General features: G+C 34.8%; 1 protein-coding gene across 8 annotated transcripts in view; it reads left to right on the top strand.

Moving 5' to 3' along the window:
- The window catches only part of ERBB4 (erb-b2 receptor tyrosine kinase 4), a 1163457-nt gene that overhangs the window by 905593 nt on the left and 236053 nt on the right, over positions 1-21811 (top strand). For all 8 annotated transcript variants that reach the window (XM_001146866.7, XM_516067.8, XM_003309455.6 and 5 more), the window contains 3 exons: positions 1726-1858; positions 8265-8387; positions 13005-13103. In XM_001146866.7, the coding sequence (XP_001146866.3) occupies positions 1726-1858; positions 8265-8387; positions 13005-13103 (355 nt within the window). The remainder of the gene's footprint in view (positions 1-1725; positions 1859-8264; positions 8388-13004; positions 13104-21811) is intronic.

Here is a 21811-nt window from a genome sequence, read left to right as displayed (position 1 = left end):
ATATTTCCTGAAATACATATTTAACTTGCATGATCAAAAATATGATCTTACACAAACAAAAACATATCACAATGATGAATTTTTGTCCATACTATAGTTTCATTTTCTCAGCAGAGATTTTTATATCTTTAGAAAATCCCATTTAGAAAAATCTAGCTGAATTATAGCAACATTCCAGTATACTGTAGTACTTTGAGCTGTCAGGAAACAACCTTTAGGATGAACTACCTTTTTAGATTTTTCTGCAGTTTTATATGACAATATAGCAGTCATAATCTTTAAAAGACATGATTTCATTTATAGAAGAAGTTACGCAGATTTTTTTTATGAGCTTTTTAAAATTTCAAGATTTTATTGAGGATCATCCACCATTAGTATTTCTGATCTATCTCTGAGCAGAAGTTTATTTAGCAAGAGAAAGTATTTTTTAAGAAAATGTAGTATAAGTTCTTTTAAAAATATAAATATAAGATATAAAATGCTTTATTATGGAAAGCATGAGCATGCAGGAAGTTCTTTTTTAGTTTTGATATCCATTGTGGCTTCATGGTCAAATATTTTTTAGGTAACACCTGTGTGTTTCACTCAAGATTATTTCCTATGGTATACAAAATTCATATGATTAAGAACTCTGACCATGGAAACTTCAGAGATACTGCTCTACTCTAGAACAAGTTAAAAATCACAACTACTACTGTTTAAGCAAGGAAAAAATTAGCTAAGAAGTGATCAGTTTGAAAATTATATCTTTGCTAACAATACATTACAAAAACATTTTAAGAATGAAGATTTCCAATCAATCTCTTCTTAATCCCTTTTTGGTACTGTTTACCGCTTTTTATGTAATGCTTCATGTGCAAACCTCTTTTATGAGTATATGATGCTGAGACACACTATTGATTCTAATACTCTTGTCATTATTCTGAAAACATGTCTGAACCAATTCTTTATCCTTCTCCTGACCTTTTTTCTACCAGAGTTGCCCTAATCAGAGTTTCAAATAGCACTTTTGGCAATAATAACTCTCTTATTGGTACCCTTATACTCCAGAGGTGTGGGGTTTCTATGTCTTCAGACCACTCATTTTTGCATTAGAGCAGTGCTTCCTAACTGGGGGTGATGTTGACAGATCTTTGGGAATGTCTGGAGACATTGTCATGACTAGAGGATGGGGGTGCTACTGGCATCTCAGGGATGGAAGCCAGGAATGCTACTAAACATCCTAAAATGCACAGGACACTTCGCGACAACAAACTGGTATTCAGCCTCAAATGTCAATAGTGCCACTGTTGTGAAAGCCTGCTTCAGAGAAATTACTGAAAATAAAATTACAAACCACAACAATATTATTACAATGCATTTCCTGTTTATTCATATATAGTAGAAAAATATTAAATGCGCCAACACCAATGTCTTGGCATATGTTTTTCATACTGCTAGCAAGTTTCACATTTTTTTCATCAAATGGCATGTTGTGACTGTTCATCCTCAAAGATTAGTTGTACATGCATGGTTTATTATTTGTTAAACACACAAAAACAACCATAGTTTTTACCATGAGAAAGGTTTTGGTAGAGCAAAACCTAATGCACTTTTATATTTGCATTTCATCTAAATGACTAGATTTGTGAAATGTGGATAATGTCTTGTACAACTGCTCTTTTCTCTTCCTCTGTCTTCTCTCTCTTCATACTTTTTTTTTTTTTTTCTCATTCTGGTTGTCAGAACTCCCCTGATTGCAGCTGGAGTAATTGGTGGGCTCTTCATTCTGGTCATTGTGGGTCTGACATTTGCTGTTTATGTTAGAAGGAAGAGCATCAAAAAGAAAAGAGCCTTGAGAAGATTCTTGGAAACAGAGGTGAGGTATTTCTTTCTCCTCTTCATGTGTTTGGGGATTTTCATCAGGTTTAGAAGGTTTAGATGATGTTCAGTTATTTAATCCAAGTAAAATTCTGTTCAATGTCCTAATTAAGTTTTTTTATTTTATAGTCCGTTAAACAAAGCTTGTGAAAAATCAGATTATGTTGTAAAAATAGTCAAGGCTTCAAGGGGGTAGATGGGAGTGGTCAAGAAAATTATTGTATTGGGGAAAGTATCTGTATTTTGTTTGTATGGTTGGGAGAATCCCATTAGCAAGCTCTGGATAGAGGATATCTCAATAGCAGCAGATCTAGAAAATATCTGCATTGAAAATATCTCATTCTGTAGGTTGCCTGTTCACTCTGTTGGTAGTTTCTTTTGCTGTGCAGAAGCTCTTTAGTTTAATTAGATCCCATTTGTCAATTTTGGCTTTTGTTGCCATTGCTTTTGGTGTTTTAGACATGAAGTCCTTGCCCATGCCTATGTCCTGAATGGTATTGCCTAAGGTTTCTTCTAGGGTTTTTATGGTTTTAGGTCTAACATTTAAATCTTTAATCCATCTTGAATTAATTTTTGTATAAGGTGTAAGGAGGGGATCCAGTTTCAGCTCTCTACATATGGCTAGCCAGTTTTCCCAGCACCATTTATTAAATAGGGAATCGTTTCCCCATTTCTTGTTTTTGTCAGGTTTGTCAAAGATCAGAGAGTTGTAGATATGTGGCATTATTTCTGAGGGCTCTGTTCTGTTCCATTGGTCTATATCTCTGTTTTGGTACCAGTACCATGCTGTTTTGGTTACTGCAGCCTTGTAGTGTAGTTTGAAGTCAGGTAGCATGATGCCTCCAGCTTTGTTCTTTTAGCTTAGGATTGACTTGGCAATGCAGGCTCTTTTTTGGTTCCATATGAACTTTAAGGTAGTTTTTTCCAATTCTGTGAAGAAAGTCATTGGTAGCTTGATGGGGATGGCATTGAATCTATAAATTACCTTGGGCAGTATGGCCATTTTCACAATATTGATTCTCCCTACCCATGAGCATGGAATGTTCTTCCATTTGTTTGTGTCCTCTTTTATTTCATTGAGCAGTGGTTTGTAGTTCTCCTTGAAGAGGTCCTTCACATCCCTTGTAAGTTGGATTCCTAGGTATTTTATTCTCTTTGAAGCAATTGTGAATGGGAGTTCACTCATGATTTGGCTCTCCGTTTGTCTGTTATTGGTGTATAAGAATGCTTGTGATTTTTGTACATTGATTTTGTATCCTGAGACTTTGCTGAAGTTGCCTATCAGCTTAAGGAGATTTGGGGGCTGATACAATCAGGTTTTCTAGATATACAGTCATGTCATCTACAAACAGGGACAAAATTTTTACAATCTACTCATCTGACAGAGGGCTAATATCCAGAATCTAAAATGAACTCAAACAAATTTACAAGAAAAAAACAAACAACCCCATCAAAAAGTGTGCAAAGGATATGAACAGACATTTCTCAAAAGAAGACATTTGTGCAGCCAAAAGACACATGAAAAAGTGCTCATCATCACTGGCCATCAGAGAAATGCAAATCAAAACCACAATGAGATACCATCTCACACCAGTTAGAATGGCGATCATTATAAAGTCAGGAAACAACAGGTGCTGGAGAGGATGTGGAGAAATAGGAACACTCTTATACTGTTGGTGGGACTGTAAACTAGTTCAACCATTGTGGAAGTCAGTGTGGCGATTCCTCAGCGATCTGGAACTAGAAATACCATTTGACCCAGCCATCCCATTACTGGGTATATACCCAAAAGATTATAAATCATGCTGCTATAAAGACACATGCACATGTATGTTTATTGCGGCACTATTCCCAATAGCAAAGACTTGGAACCAAGCCAAATGTCCAGCAATGATAGACTGGATTAAGAAAATGTGGCACATATACACCATGGAATACTATGCAGCCATAAAAAATGATGAGTTCATGTCCTTTGTAGGGACATGGATTAAGCTGGAAACCATCATTCTCAGCAAACTATTGCCAAGGACAAAAAAACCAAACACCACATGTTCTCACTCATAGGTAGGAATTGAACATTGAGAACACATGGACACAGGAAGGGGAACATCACACACCGGGGCCTGTTGTGGGGTGAGGGGAGGGGGGAGGGATAGCATTAGGAGATATACCTAATGTTAAATGATGAGGTAATGAGTGCAGCACACCAACATGGCACATGTATACATACGTAACTAACCTGCACGTTTTGCACATGTACCCTAAAACTTAAAGTATAATAATTTAAAAAAAAAGAATATCTCAGTGGCAGATTTAGAAAAATGTTAGAAAGAGAGAGAATCTTTCTGTTTCAAAACAAAACTGACAAGGAATGCATGTTTTAATTAGGATCATTAAATTAGTAGTCAATGATCTCATTATACCAGCAGTGAAAGACTAAGCTTACAGGATAAAACTTAAGTGTTGTAATCACACAGACCTTACTACACAATTTATGGGATGCATTTAATATTATGCATGGTAGTTATTGTGAGTATGTAAATTACTCATAAATGATTATAATGTCTTTCATATTGCTACACTGAGTTCTCTAGCATAAAAGCAGATAGTTTTCATGGTACAGGATACAGGGAAGAAACAATTACAGAAGACTCTGAATTACCAGACCCTTCTCAACTTCCATCTTACCTTTCTCCTGATATACACATCTGTGCCTATCTGAACAATTCAGAGCAATTCTGTTCTGAGATAAGCTTATCCAACGTTTGTTGTTTTTCTCATTGTCAGTCTGACAATTTCACTTCTCCTTTGAACACTGACAGGAATGGGAGGAATGGGAATTTTAATTCATTCACACATTTTGCATACCGATAACGAATTAAATTTTAGCTCTTTTTACCCAGAAATCAAATCTAGATAGAAGTATCCTGTGAAAGTTTCTGGAAACTACCTTACAGCTGCTTCTAGGAAAACACTTTCTAGGGATTAAAGTTATCTGCAATTGGAATGAGCTGTCTCATGAATAGACATGTTCAAGCAAAATAAAGGTAGTCAATTACATACATGGGAAAAACTAATAGTGATTCCTACTTTAGCTGGAAGCTTATTGAAGAGCAATTTGATTACGTTCAATCTTGCACATGTGAATGAAAGTTTGGACACAACACATGTGCTTTGTGCTATGTATGTTTGCAATTTAGCTAGAATGCTGGAGGCAGAGAGAATTCTTCCTCATGGCCAGCTTGAGGCAGTTGGTGAGAGAATTCTGGAAATGAAGTATTGTAAACTACAGTTGGAAAGGAAAGCTTGGAATAGCAGTGTACATTTAGGTGACTGCAGAATGGAAGAGAAATTACCTTAACCACACACAGGGAAGGCTCATTGCCGTGAAAAGAGTTGTGTTGCTTTATCTTGGTTTGTTTTTATAATGCAGTGCTTTATAAGAATGTCCTTCAAACCGTCATTTCCTTACTAAATAAACACACATTTATTGTTTTTTGTTTTTTGTTTTTTTTTTTGAGATGGAGTCTTGCTCTGTCGCTCAGGCTGGAGTGCAGTGGCGCGATCTCGGCTCACTGCAAGCTCCGCCTCCTGGGTTCATGCCATTCTCCTGTCTCAGCCTCCGGAGTAGCTGGGACTACAGGCACCCGCCAACACGTCCGGCTCATTTTTTTGTATTTTTAGTAGAGACGGGGTTTCACAGTGTTAGCCAGGATGGTCTCGATCTCCTGACCTCATGATCCGCCTGCCTCGGCCTCCCAAAGTGCTGGAATTACAGGCGTGAGCCACTGTGCCCGGCCCACTTACTGGTTTTATAAGCAGGTTCTGTTTTTATAGAAAATTATTCTTTAAGACTAAATTATTTTACATTTGGTGGTTAGATAATCGTAGAATCCCTATCTTTTTCTTAGTAAAAGAAAATATGATTTTCTACCACCATCTAAATAAAGGGGGAATTTTTAAGATAGTCAATTTAAATCTTTAAATACTGAAGCTAGAAATCTGCCTCAGAAGTGAACATTTGTTGAATCTTGATATATTGTTTGCATACACTTAAAGATGGTACACGTTCCTCAAATCATTTTGTTCCAGATTGTCTTTTTTATGTTACATGCATAAAACTATAAAACATATTTTTTCCACACATGCTTACTGAGATGCACTGTAAGCTTGATGCTTTGGTAGATGGTGTGATTCAAAAATATATTAATGAGACATGATCTCATCCCTTGAAGAGTAACAGATTTAGTACTTACAATATGCCAGGCAATGTTCTAGAATTTTCCACATATGTTATCTCATTTCATCCTTTCTCAAGTTTCTAAGGTAATTATTGCTACATCTACTTCACAGATAAGAAATAAAGGTTTAGGAAGGGCAAATTGCTTCCTGTGAGTGGCAACACTGTCATATAAACCTCCAAATTTAAACCCATGTGTCTGTAAAATATATTAAATGATACAGAAACATGTTTTTGTGAAATATATTAAATGATACCCAAGAAAATTAAAGAAGACTAAAAAGCTTAGGTAGAACTGTGAAATTTTCAAAATATGCAATTATTGCATGATATATGCCAAGGCATATACACAATGTATATTTTATGTATATCTCACCCAAAATGCTGAAGCCCCCTCCCAGTATTGTGTGTGATTTTATGTAACTTTTGTATATGATTTTTAAAAATGATTCATAAGTTATTCATTATACATATAGCATATGTATCAAAATCTACCAACAATTCCTGTATGGTTGAGTTGCCTTCAAATGAAGGGAACTCAGTTGAGCAATCATTTTGAAATTTAACAAATAATTTAGTGATTCTTTCTGAGATGTTAAAAATGTGACTTGAATGCAGTTCTTTGTTATCAAATTTACATTTATATAACTTAAATTTGAAAATGAAATTGAAGATGAGTTGTCAAACTCACAATTAAAGAAGAGTTTGAAGATAACCTAAGTTTATTGGCAATTTTTTATTACGTTCTTCCTAAAATTCTTGCTATAGCTACATTTACCTTCAGTCAAGAATCTTCCACTAATTAAGTAGGCCATTATTTTCACAGAAGCATGGTAATTCATACCCAAGCTGCAGGGCCACAGTGCACTTAGCTTTGGAGATAGAGATTTTGAATTACTGTGGTGGGTTCAAGACAATTTGAGTAGTAGTACCCTTTGATTATTATGCTGGAAAAATAAAAGAGACTATTTGTAAAGTTTAGTTCCTTAATTTAACTTTTAAAAGACAAAGAAACTCCTATTTCTTGCACTTGCCCTTTTACTCATACATAGATAAAAACCTAAAATTTTAACATAGGATACAGGCTTTTTGGTACCCAGAGCCTCTCTTAGACATACATTTTTTTTCTCACATATGCCAGTGATTGGCACGCATGCACATACTTGCCCCCTTCTCATTCATTCCCCCTAACTGAATCACAACGCAATGATGACGTCTAAAACTATCAGCCTAATTTTACTACTTTGGCCACACCCAGCCCACCCTGTGATTATGTAGGTTTCCCACCGTACTCTCACCCTTCTGACCAGTCCCACTCCCTGTTGTATTCTGCTATATTTCTTCCTCCTCCTCCCTCTTGCTGTGCCCAAGCAGCTTTTCACAGTGGCCCTCCCAATACCAACCCATTTTCATTATGTCAAGACTTAGACATCTCAAGACTTGATTTTAAAGTGTACATTCTTTAGGAAGGCAAAACTAGTGAGCCTCACTCCCCAGTAGTTGTTTGATGCCTTGCATTTCATAGCATTCACTTATGATCCAGAATCAAATCATAGAATTTTAGAACTATTGATCTAACAGGTAAACTTGGGCCTTGGTACTTAAAATGTGTTCGAGGATCACCATGGTACCTAGGCATCCCTTAGAGTTCTACGCAAATGCAAACATTTCAGGCCTACTCCAGACTTGCTGAACCGGGACCTATATTTAACAATAACTTGAGGTAATTCAGATGTACACTAAAGTTTTAACAGCACTGTCCTAGGGTTTTGGCATTGTGCGTTTTTTTCCCCTCTCCTCTGACACATTTGTCCTGGCTTCCCAGGTATATTTTAAGCTCTAAGAAGGCAGCATTTCCTTCTTTAATGCATCAAATCTCGTAGCCTAGTATGCCTCAAGGTAGGTGCACATTTGTTACTTGTGTTTTCCCTGACAAAGAGCAGGAGAAGAGAAAGGACAGGGTCTGAAAGAATGCATAAATGTGTCAGTGAATGGTGAGTGGTGCATATTACAAAGGTATTGGTTGTCAAGGCAAACCAAGTTGGTGTGTTTTTGCTTTGTAAGAAAGAGAACCAAAGAGAAAGAGAGAGAGAGAGAGAGAGAGACAGAGAGAGAGGACTGACTATCGGACTGAAAGTATAACCTTCTTCTTTCTGCTTTGCAGTTGGTGGAACCATTAACTCCCAGTGGCACAGCACCCAATCAAGCTCAACTTCGTATTTTGAAAGAAACTGAGCTGAAGAGGGTGAAAGTCCTTGGCTCAGGTGCTTTTGGAACGGTTTATAAAGTAAGTAAAAAACAACGCATATCGTTAGTTAAGTTTTGTTTTAGATGTTTAGAAAATAATAGCCAATGGAGTTATTACTTTAGACAACCTAATTTTCTTATAATATTCAGAAAGGAAGACTTTTATAATATTAAGAAGTTGCTGCACAAATGAATTCATTAATTTTTATTGAATGAGCTGGGACGGATACAGTCTTGAGAGAAAAGCAAGAAACTCTGATACAAAGCCAAGTATAGTTTTTTTTCTTAATACCTTTCTGAGCCCCTTATGTCATATTCCTTTTGGCAAATTTCTATTTTTATCCAACTAGCAAGCCCCAACCCATTTTCCATTACCCCTACACAGTGCTCCATGAACCCCAGACATGCCTGGGCAATATACCATAATCCTTTATTCTTTTTTTCTTCTGCTTTTTTATCCAAAGCCTCTCCATCAGGACCCTAGTAGCTGCTCATTTTAGAATCCATTCAAATATGCTGATGTCTTAATAGGTTGGAACTAGTTTCTAAATCATTTTTTGCCTACCTGGTTACATTTATGATTTTGTAAATAATTTCCATGGTTTTGATGTCTTTGTTATCATAAGCAAACTAAAAATGTGACATTATATGCAAAATTGAGGTCAGATAGGAGGAAAAGATGACATCATGTGTTTTCAATAAGAGGTATTTCTGGAAAGGAAAAGCTCAAATGATGGCATGTGTATGTTTACTTATTTGCCTTAATTACAGGACCAATTCAGAGGCTAGGCCCAAGATTAATTGTGGTGAAATTTATTTTAATGGTAAATAACAAGATTAAGAAACTCTTCTGGGCAAATGCTGAATTATTCTTGTAATATCCATTACTACAATTCCCAAAAGTTACTTTGGCATTATATATATATATATATATATATATATATTTTTTTTTTTTTTTTTTTTTTTTTTTGAGATGGAGTCTCACTCTCTTGGCCAGGCTGTAGTGCAATGGTGTGATCTCCACTCATTGCAACCTCCTCCTCCCAGGTTCCAGCTACTCTCCTGCCTTAGCCTCCCCAGTAGTTGGGATTACAGGCACTCACCACCATGCCTGGCTAATTTTTGTATTTTTAGTACAGATGAGGTTTCACCATGTTGGCCAGGCTGGTCTCGAACTCCTGACAAGTGATCTACCCGCCTTGGCTTCCCAAAGTGCTAGGATTATAGGCATGAGCCACCATGCCCGGCTGGCATTTAATATATTTCTTAAAGCTATGTGTAAGCCTACATTTTACAAACATATCTGTTAAAGTTAATTGGATCTTAGAAATGTTGCATTTTGAAATATTCATTTTTTTCTATTTAAAACAGAGATTTATTTAACAAAAAATATTAATAATTAGAATATAAACCTTAATTTTTCTCTCCAAGTGCTCCAAAATAATCTAATATCCTTAAAATGAAACTTGTATTCTAAGGTCAAAATGCAGAAGTTTTCTAATCTTTTAGTATGCATATTTTATTCAATTAAATTTGATCTTAATTTGACAAAAATTTGAGTACCTACTTTGCATAGGCACTGTTCTAGGCTGACTTGATGCCTTTTCTCATCTTCAGATTTGTGTATGTTCAAAGAAACAAATGTTTCTGTTTCTCAATTTAGATTGTGCTAGAAAAAAACAGACTCAGACTGTATCATTTTATATCCTTAAAGTTTGTATCTATTTACTGCAATTGTATTTACATCTTTAATAATTTTAATCTGTACTCATTTCTACAATAAAATATCAACAAATTATGTGGATAATAAATGTAGAGTCCTAAATTGCAGTCTTGATTATTTAAATTGACAAATTGAAAGTACTGCTGTGAATTTGATCCATACTGACAATCATTCTGGATCACTTAGCTATGCCATAAATTCCCATTCTAATGATTGATTGCAGGATTTTTCCCCACCTGAATTATCTAGTAAATGCTACAATTCTCCGTATTCACAGATGTAACTGAAGGTTTCTGTGCTGAACCATAGGACAAGTCAGTAGAAAAATATTAGGGCTTCCTGCCTGTTACCAATTCTGCATGTGACATTGACAAAATTTAAAGCAAGTAGGCAAATTTATGTGTTTATGAAGAACAGAAATAGGGAGAAAAAAAGAGATAAATGGAAAAATTTAAATGTATTATAACGTACTTCCATTTTTAAGATAACTCAATCTTACATTGTTCCTAGAGTATAATCACTTCTATATTTTTAAAGATAATGTGGTCTGTAAATTAAATTTTATTTTAAACCTTGGATACCCTATAACTCAAGACTAAACACTATCTAATGTCCTCAGCAGAGAAAAACGTTACCCATTTAAGCATTTAATAATAAAGCTTTATTAACTTGTATTAAGAGCATTTATTTGTCTATTGTGCATGAGTGTTTTACCTTAATTGAAATTACTTGTAATGAAAGTGTCTATGGTTGACTCTAAGTTTTAATCAATAGATCAGTTGTTATGAAGACATACTGTCTTAAACTATAAAGGATTATTCTTGACCATAGAAATGCAAATTGGCTTAACCAATTATTTGATTATTTTTTTCTCCTAATTAGAAATATTCTCTGTTTAAGTATAAAGATTAGGACCAATATCATGTGTATCAGATAGTAAAATTTTTAACTAGTCAGTCCCAGAAAATAGTGAAATAATGAATGAAATAATGAAAAAAAAGAATAATTTAATAAATATTTATTTTAAAAAGAAGTATAAAATACTTTACATTGAATTTATATTCTTATTTAATTTTATTTATGTATTTATTCTTGAGACAGGGTCTTGCTCTGTAGGCCAGGGTGGAGGGCAGTGGTTTAATCACAGTTCACCGTAGCCTCAACCTCCTGGGCTCAAACCATCCTCCCACCTCAGCCTCCTGAGTAGCTGGGACCACAGGCATGTGCCAGCACACTCAGCTCATTTTTAAATTTTTTTATTTTTAGTAGAGTTGGAATGTCTCTATGTTGCCTATGCTGGTCTTGAACTCCTGAGCTCAAGAGACCCTCCTGCCTCAGTCTCCCAAAGTGGTGGGATGAGCCACCATGCCTGGCCTATATTATTTTAAAACTACACTTTAGGGATACTTTAATATTGATGCCATGTCTTCATTAAGTAATCTTCTCTGTGGTTACTTTATTGAATAATGAATAATAAGCCTGTTTTCCACCCTAGATAATATCAGTGAGAAAATGAAGCCTTTGAGTATTGGGCTGTTTTCTTTTTTCTGTTTCTGCTTTATTTTCTTTTTAATTTTTTGCAAGGAACTTGGCTTATTATTTTGCATTTGACACATAGATTTCCCTATTCATTCTGCCTAGGAAGAATGCAACCATAAATTCACTTTCTAAAAGTTAAAATCTTTTATTTTCTTTATTATTGTTACTATGTTTTAAAATAATTCTTGTGTTCAGGTCTCCTGATGATACTGCAACTTTGAGTAACACAAATACATATGTTGTAGCATAAAAGTTCAAAGTGAAAAACTTTTTGAATTTTTTTTCTTTATGACTATAACTAGCTGATATTAAGAAAGACAGGAAGTAAAGATGTTTTGTTCAGGAATAACAAACTATTATTTTTCATTCTTTCCTTTTAATGTTAAAAATCTTATAAGAAATATTTTCTGATGTCAGGGCTAAGAAGCTAAAATTTGAGATTTTTCGGTTTTTGTCCTCATGATCTCATATTTGCTTTTGCGTTCATTTGGGAAAATACACCTTTTAAAATGTATTCTTGTACAACCTGTGCATCCTTGTATGTCTTATCAAAATCATTGTCCTCATTCAAATGCTATAATTCACTTTACCCAGAAATGCTATTATTTAGCTTAATGTTGTATTTCACTCAAACTCTACCAACTTTATACTTTCCCAAGGGATAAATCCTGTTCAGATATTATAATTATATTTTGATAGGAAAAGAGAACTAACAACGGCCAATATAAATATTTTATATTTCTTCAGAGATAATAAAATTCCTTCACGCACACACATATACACATGCTTTAATAATGTAGACAAATTAATATGTGCTCAATATCCCCTAGCACTTGCCTTTGAAAAATAAATCTTAAATATTCATTCTTGAAAATTAATTCATAAATCAATCTGAACTTGAAGAACATGAGAATATGCTTTTTTAATTGTTTTTCTTGCTGCTGAATATTTAGATAATATACAGCCTGAGAAGAACCTCTAACATTCCTTAGCCCAGTCTTCTAAATTACAGATGATACAACTGAGCTTCAAAAAGTAGAGCAACCATCTCAAAAAGTCGATGATACCATCCAAATCAGATATTCTTTTGCTATCCTATTTCCATGCTGTCTTCACTATTCAAAGCCTTTTTCATGCACACAAGTAGAATTTGACAGTAGTGTAAACATCTTGAAAGCAGGATATATATTCTATATTCTATATATGTAATCATGTATATGAGCATCATCCTCAGATAATGAAAGCAGACAACAAAGTTGCAGAGTAACTTGTAACATGTAACAGGTGCTAAATAAACGTTTGTTGATTGAATGTTATAATATCAAACTTCTAAGTTACTTTGTAAGAACTTAATAGGTTGAGATGTCATATTTAATGTAAATTTTTTCCCCAAAGGGTATTTGGGTACCTGAAGGAGAAACTGTGAAGATTCCTGTGGCTATTAAGATTCTTAATGAGACAACTGGTCCCAAGGCAAATGTGGAGTTCATGGATGTAAGTACAGACACCCAGGCAATCACATTTTTCTCCATTATCAAATAGCCTGCTTAGATAATTAAAGCAAAACAAAACCAAAACTCCACAACTTACAAATTTCTCCTACGGAAATGTTATAATCTTATAATTAAAGACATTTCTAAGACCAATTCACATTGTATTATACTTTTTAGATCACTTTTGCTTCACAACTGTCTGCCTAGATAGGTCACTAGAACTTACCTTTAGAGTTTGAAGATATTTACAGTCCCCAAGGTGAATTATCTACATTGATTCAGACATGTAATGTTCTTAAATGTTCTTGTTAAATATAACCAAATAGCCCTCCAGTGAGAGCAATACATAATTTCAACGGAAAACCAATTGTATTTAATAACCAAAGCTCATGTGTATATTTCTTAAAATTAGTTGCACTGAACAGTGTTAGAAAGACTATGAGGTGGTGGTAATAAGTCACTGATATTTACAAAGTATTTACTAAGTGCCAAACACTGTTACAAATAATTCACAAATAATAATTTACTTATTCCTCAAAATATGACAGACCAAGAACCTGGGGTTAACCCAAGGTTACCCCAAGGTTAGAAAGTTAGAAAATGGCAGATCTAGACTTTGAGTTCAGGAAGCCAAGCTTGAGTAGGTATCAGTAAACTTTTTTTTTATAAGGCTGGATTATAGTCAGGCTTTTATATGCTACGTGTTCTCTGTGGCAGCAACTCAACTCTGCTCTTTTTAGTAGGAAAGCAGCCATAGATAATTAAAGCAAAACCAAACAAAACAAAAACTAATGCAAATGGATGGGTGTGACTGTGTTCCAATAAAACTTTTTATTTACATAAATAAGCTGCAGGCCAGATGTTGCCTATGGGGAAAGCAGGGGCTAAAATTGATAATTTGAAAAATTAACCATACTGTTTTATTTTATTATGGTTATGATCTATTTAGTTGAAAACATCCATCAAGATTAGTTTCTATGGCAAGTTAGTCTCTGTTAAATTTAAATTAAGAACCTACCTGAGTCAAGTAATTACCCCTTGACATTTATTTTTTTAATTCAAATTCAGAAGAAAACACTCTATGGGTTAAAAAAAACTCCAACTATGAGTAAAAAAGTACTTTTTAAGGTCAATCAGAACTTTAAGATTTCCCCTAGCAAAAATTGTAGATTTGAACCGGTCAGCAAATTTCAGAGTAGGATGGAATAAAATTATGTATTTATCATGCCGTTATTTTTTCACATTCAATACAAGACATCTTGCCAGGGGTTCTATCAAAGACCATATATGTTCTTTCTCTATCTTTTAGCATAATGTCTTGAGTAATAAGAATGATTTCTATTTTCAAATGACCTTCATATGAAAAATGATGCAAGCATATGCACTCTGATTTTTTTAAAAGATGAATTGCTATATATCTCTATCCAGTTTCTCTTGTAAGCTCCTTTACAAGTTTTACAGGAGCTGTCTTTGACCTTGAATAATTTATTTATGTATAATGCTAACTACTTTATATAAAACTACTTTCAGCCTAACTTATTATTGGTTCTCATATAGTAGGTTGATAATCAGCCTGTACAAACCAGCTTTTCGGGTTGGTTGGTTTCATGCCTTACCAGTTGCTAAATATTTTAAATATCACCTTGTTGCATATCTACCGGCATCTATATAACAGTAAGGCCAAAAACTAAATATTGTTTCTTTCTTCAGTTCTCTAAAGTTTCTGACACACCACTGCTACATGTCCTGGCTCATATATTAAAATTTAAAACTGAAGCCTTTTTCAGTGATATGCCAATTATTCAATTTGATCTTGATCATAGCTATAAATTTGTGAAGGGAATTTTTTTAAAAAGTAGAAGTTATAAAGGAAAATTACAAAGAGTAGAAACAGTATAGGTTAATTTATAAAACTGGTAGAAAAAATCTTGCCAGCCTAGACTACAGCCAAAGCTGAAATTCACGAGAATGCTAATAATCTCTGCTGGAGGCTTGAACAGACATTTTTGTCATATTTCCATGGAAACAGACTGGCAAAAGGGGGTTAAGAGGCTACAAAATAATCACACCTAAGAAAAAAGCTCTAAAATCCTCATCATGATTTTGAATGATTATTTGAAAGCTCCTAACCCCATCCATTTTTTTTCTTGATCTGATGTATATTCCCATGGAAACAAGAGTGGAGATGGCAGCTTGAAGTCTTAGATGTCTGCTGAATTTTAGATGAGGCTCTGATTGAGCCATGAAAGGAGTCATTTTCCTAGATGGTTGATGGATTTGGTAACCAACAGATTCAGAAGACTCTGTTCTCTTTAAAAGTTAAAAAAAGTTAAGGAAAATATTTTGACTGTGCCTTTTCTCTTGTGGATAGATGCTGGAAGATTAACAGATTGATGGACAGCTATCAGCAGAGTTTAATAAGTACCAGGCAGAAACATGTCCTACTATTTTCGAGACTTCTTTCAAAACATTAGAAGGATAGCATCACAATGATTAAAATGCAGTTTAACTGGCAACATCAACGGTGAATTTAGTATCTAATGCAGGCTGCTCTAATTTTAACATAAACATAAGCCTATATTTCATACCTACATTTTTAGCTCATTGGTTATGTGTGTAGATCATTATAAAAGTATTTGAATAACAAACCACAAAAAAGAGGTAGGTTCAAGAAAAATTATTTGTAATTTGAATCTAAGGGTTGAGTTGAAATTATAAATATTCCAGAGTTACTTGGTTAAAAGTAATAAGTTTAACTTGTGTTAGTTTGGGTTCTTACAGATGCAGAAGCTACCCTTGAAATAAGAATGTGAAAGTCATTTATTTTGGAGGTGAAGGACTCATCAGTGGGGGAGTTTAGAAATAAGACAGGAGAACTAATAAAGCTAGCTGCCGTTGTAAGTGACTGGAGCTTCTTTTCACTGGAGAGACTGGCAGCCAGTGTAGGACATACACCTCAAAATTATCCCACTCAAGGGTTAAGGGAGCTGAGGGTGTAGAGCTGCTGGGAAAGAGCCACACTTCACCCCCTACATATCCTTCCAGCCAAGGATGGAAAAATAGGCTCAGTGGAAAGAGAAAGCTGTCAAGCAAAGAAAGGTGGGTGGGGGTCATCTGGTATAACACTGTGGTAGAGTGTTCCAGGGATAACTTTCAAGCTAAATAAGATCTGCTGCAACCATGTTTCTGCAAACTAGTGTATGTGCATATTTGTATTTGTATGCTTGTTTGTACAATTCTTCAGGGGAAAAAAGCTTTCAAAGACAATGGAAATTGCACAATCTTATTAATCATTAGACTCCCTTTTCTCCACTCTAACTTTATGCTTGAAATAGAATATTCTAGATTCAATAACCACTACTCTATTCATCACATATAGCTGTGCTTTACTGGTTATTATAATAAATAACACAAATGTAGCAACTTAATACTCAAAATTTATCACCACAATGAAACTTCTATTGATATTCAAGGGTAAAGGAGAGGACTTTCATATTTTCTTAGAATTTTTACCATAGGCAAAAAATAAATAAGGGGCAGTTTGTGTTCTATTAAATGCTACACTAAAAGCAAGAGAAGGAGAGTTTGGTCACCCAGGGCTGTTACTCTGCTCACCTGAATATGTCTAATGGATTCATAATGACAATAATAATACACTGCTAGTGAATGACCAGTACATTCTTCATTCCCACAAAGAAAGATCATATTGAACAACATTAAGAAAATGACTCTAAAGGCGCACCTTCATAAGAATACCTGCATTTACACGTGCTCCTAGTTCTTGTTTCAGATAGAACCATTTCATAGGGAAAATGCAGGCTTTTTTGTTGTTTTTTGTTTTCTTTTTTTTTTTAATCCACAAAATGGTGCAGAACACATACATAAGAAATGATGCTATTGAACAAGATTCTTAAAATTGGGCACCACTATCTCATAAAATCAGACAGACTATTCACTTTTTCTGAGTTCCCGTCACTCTATATTTTTCCTCAGTATTTAAACCTAGTAACAGTTGACTTTGTTTTTAAATGTTTTATCTAAATTACTTGCTTTCTTAAAAAAAATGAAAGAAATTATGTAATTATTCTCAATTCTAGTGACTAGTCAACAGTCATGGCTTTGCATTCGCATGAATTTTTTTGGCTTTCGTTTCAACTTTTCCACACCAAATTTACCACAGTGAGATACTGCAAAGAAAAGTGTTTTAAGTCATCTGACTTTATTATGTAAATGGTAATATTCTTATTAAAAAGAATAGCTTGTTTTTCTCTATATATACCATAGGAAATTTTATTTATCTTACACAACTGCTGTTATCCTATTTTCTGAAGAAATGTTCATGTGAATAGTCTTTCTGTGTTTCTCTTCTCCATATTTCCATTTGATATGCAGTATCTTGATGGGAATTATTTTAAATCTAATTGATATTATATTAATCAAGTGAAATGAATATAATTTATCAGTTTACATTTTCTCTTAGAGTATAACAGGCTTATAAAATTATTTGAAAAGGTATTTTGTTCTATAACATTTTCACATTATAAAATTTCATGTGTATGGCTTCACATAGTAACTCTTAGCTATATCCTGTTCCATACTAATAGTGGATTTTTTATTCTTAATTTTTGTGGGTACACAGCAGGTGTATATATTTGTGGGGTACATGAGAAGTTTTGATACAGGTATGCAATGTGAAATAAGCACATCGTGGAGAAAGGGGTATCTATCCCTTCAAGCATTTATCCTTTGAGTTACAAACAATCCAATCACACTCATTAAGTTATCTTAAAATTTACAACTAGGTTACTATTGACTATAGTAACCTCGTTGTGCTATCAAATAGTAGGCCTTATTCATTCTTTATATTTTTACATTTTATTTTATTTAACCATCCCCAGCCCCCTACTACCTTTCCCAGCCTCTGGTAACCATCCTTCTACTCTCTATCTTCATGAGTTCAATTGTTTTGGTTTTTAGATCCCACAAATAAATGAGAACAGATGATGTTTGTCTTTCTCTGCCTTGCTAATTTCACTTAACATAATGATCTCCAGTTCTATCCAAGCTTTGCAAATGACTTGATTGCATTCTTTTTTATGGCTGAATAGTGCTCCACTGTGTATTTGTACCATGTTTTCTTTATTCCTACATCTGTTGATGGACACTTAGGTTGCTTCCAAATCTAACCTATTGTAAGTAGTGCTGCAACAATCATAGGAGTGCAGATATCTCTTTGATATAGTGATTTCCTTTATTTTGCGTATATACCCAGCAGTGGAATTGCTGTACCATATGGTAGCTCAATTTTTAGTTTTCTGAGGAACCTCCAAAGTGTTCTCCATAGTGGTTATACTAATATACATTCCCACCAACAGTGTATGAGGGTTCCCTTTTCTTCATATTCTTGCCAGCATTTGTTATTGCCTGCCTTGGATGTAAGTATTAAGCCATTTTAACTGGGGTGAGATATCTCATCGTAGTTTTGATTTGCAGTTCTCTGATGATCAGTGATATTGAGCACCTTTTCATATGCCTATTTGACATTTATATGTCTTCCTATGAGAAATGTCTATTCAAGTCTTCTGCCCACATTTTGGTCAGATTATTAGATTTTTTTCGTATAGAATTGTTTGAGCTCCTTATATATTCTGGTTATTAAACCCTTGTCAGATGGCTAGTTTGCAAATATTTTCTCCCATTTTGTAGGTTGTCTCTAGAACTAGTAAGCAATCAGCAGAAGCCTCACATTTGAAATTACTATTTCAAATATCTCAATCTTCAGCTACATTCTCCTGCCTTTCTAGTTCATTTTTCTTTCACTGACTCTCCTTTGTCTCACGATCCCTCAGTGCTTCCTATCTCACATCTCTCTGCAGCCCGCTTAGATTCATGGACCATCATTGTAACCATGTTCTTACAAAAAATCCTCAACTTTCCTGCTTCTTAAAATCATACAGGCAGTAAGCAATATCAGAAATATTGAAATATCTCAATGCAAAATTCTAGACTTCTTTTCAATCTATAAATTTTTCCTAGATCATCTCACTAGACTACCAAATTCCATCTCTAGTCTGTTTTGTGAATCTGACCTTATCTCCATCCTTAATATTGCCACATGGAAATCTCAGGGACATCTCAAGTTTAGCACACCCTGAATAGATGTCTTCATCCTCTCTTCTCAATCTCTTCTGCCTTCGATTTCACCCATTTATATATTTTGTATCTGTATCCACCCTATTGTCCCTACCAGAAATTTGAAATTTATCCTTGAATGTCACAACCCCACAACCAACCAACCTCCAATTCGAGAGTAAATGCTTTGATTCTATGCCAAAAACACATTTGGACAATTTCCTCTTCTTTTTATACTCTTTTGTCATCATCTTAATCCCAGCCCTCAACTTCTTCAGCTTAAGTTATGAGACTAGATTTGATCTCCCTACTTTTTAATACAAAGCTTGAATTGTGCAGGTCCTCTGCATGAGACCTTTAGTGGCTTTACTAAAGTAAAATATCAGATTCTTAGCTTACAGAGCTCCTGATTTCTTTTCCAGTAGTCTTTCTCTTCACTGACTTTCTTTCCACTCCCCTTATAAGCCAAGTCAGTCAGTGCCTTCACCTGGAGTGTTCATGTTCCAATCATACCTAATGAACTCCTAGTTATCCTTATTTTCTCAGCTTAAGTGTGCTTTCTCAAAGAGCCCTTTCCTGATTTCTAAAATTATAACTTACTAATAGTACTCAGAAATTTTAATAAGTTATTATATATTAATATTATTTATCTTAGTTTTTAATTGTAGAATTCCACTCTCCACCACTAGACTACAAGATCCTTGATGACAGCAAATATGTCTGCTGACTCCATCACTGCATATCTATGAGCAAGCACAATACAAGCACATAGGAGACAGAATAACTACTTGGTTAATCATCTGAATTGATTTTTTTTCCATGTTTTAAAGACTTATTATTCTCCTTTACATCCTCTCTATACCAGCCTAATTAATTTCTGTGGTATTTTTCCCAATTGTTCTATCTTTATTTAGCGTATTGTATTTGGAATAATTTTTCTTAGGTATTTGTAGTGCTCATATATGATTCATTTCTACAAACTCAATTTAAGATCTGTCTTGAATTTAGAGCGCCAGACGAAACACAGAGAAACAGACCTTCCGTTTTGACATGGTATTCATGTACCCTCTGAAAACCCTTTGAGGAGGAAGACCCTTGGAAGATTTTTTCCTATGCATGCAATAGGCCAATAACTTTCCTTAGTTTCTATTAGGGGAACCTGTTTTAAGGGAATCTTTTGAGTGCTTGCCTGTTAGTGTTTCCATTATACATGGGAGGGTAGTATTAGGTTTCATTTTTAGCTTCTTACTTCTGAGTTCTTGGTGACTTGTGTAGTAATTTTGGATACTGTTTGCTTCTCCAGCTAAAACGTGCATCAGGATCTCTTCTCCTTTTGACCTCTCTATTTATTTTCTGTTTCAATAAGAGTAAGAATATAAGGATGAAAAGAAAAATAAAGTTGATTTTATCACAGATTTTGGCAAAAATAAATAAATGAAAGCAGTCATGAGTGAAATTCTTCTTTCGATTGAAGGTTTTTCTTCATCGAAGGGTTCGTGGTCTCACGGGTTTCAAGGAATGAAGCCGTGAACCACAGCAGCAAGTGTTACAGCTGGATTAGAGCAACGTGCGGACCCAAAGAGCGTGTGGCAGCAAGACTCATTAAAGCAAAAGCAAAAGCAAAAGTAAAGCGAAAGCAAAAGTAAAGCTTCCACACCTTACTTTGGACCCAGAAGGGTTGCCTTTCTGGCTTGGGTGTCTTATGCTTATATCCCCTTATGACCCGTCCCCTTTTCCTTTTTCTGTCCTATAGAATTAACTTATTTTCTAGCTGCTTGTGGGTTGGCGGGCCTGATTGGTTAAAAACATCAGGCTACAGCTGTAGCGTAAACTCCCTATATGATTGGTTGAAGTTTCAATCCCTTAGCTTGCAGCTGTGACTCATTTTGGCTTACGGGAAAGTCCCCTTTGATTGATTGACGTTTCAATCCCTTAGCTTGTAGCTATGACTCATTTTGGCTTAGAGGAAGGTCCCCTTTGATTGGTTGAAGTTTCAATCCCTTAGCTTGCAGCTATGACTCATTTTGGCTTAGGGGAAAGTCCCCTTAGGGAAGTCCCTATTGACCCAGGAAGTCCAGCCAACATAGCCACTTAGTCCCTCAGTTGACTGCAGGCATTTCCAGTTAAGAGTTAACAGAATTTAGTAGTGATCCTAAAATTTGAGCTTTAAATACTGCCTTAGGGGATACTAAGACAAAGTGCTTGACAAGTTTTGCATTCCAACAGGCTTAATTTCTCCGTTGAAGTACCTAAAAGAGACTATCCAGATCCAATACAGGTTGCTCTCCGTAAGCCTCAACATGTAACTTAATTAACTTTTTGTCTGCCTCTGTTTCTCCGAAGCATTTCTTGAATTTGTGTGAATGAAAGGACATTTCTCAAGAGCACATAGTCTACTGTACCAATATTTGCATTTAGTAAATGGAAATCAGTTGTCTGTTGAAGACATCGTTTTCCATATTGTAGGTATTCTCCAGCTCTCTAACCTACAGTTTGTGAATTTTGTACATGACTAGAGGATGTGTTATGATGCCACATAGGGTTGAAAGAGAATTAAACTAATCATGTGCAGTTTCT

The sequence above is a fragment of the Pan troglodytes genome, chromosome 13 (genome assembly GCF_028858775.2).
Source record: "Pan troglodytes isolate AG18354 chromosome 13, NHGRI_mPanTro3-v2.0_pri, whole genome shotgun sequence".
Taxonomy (NCBI): domain Eukaryota; kingdom Metazoa; phylum Chordata; class Mammalia; order Primates; family Hominidae; genus Pan; species Pan troglodytes.
Note: the sequence above shows the minus strand (reverse complement) of the source record. Positions and strands in the feature narration are given on the sequence as shown.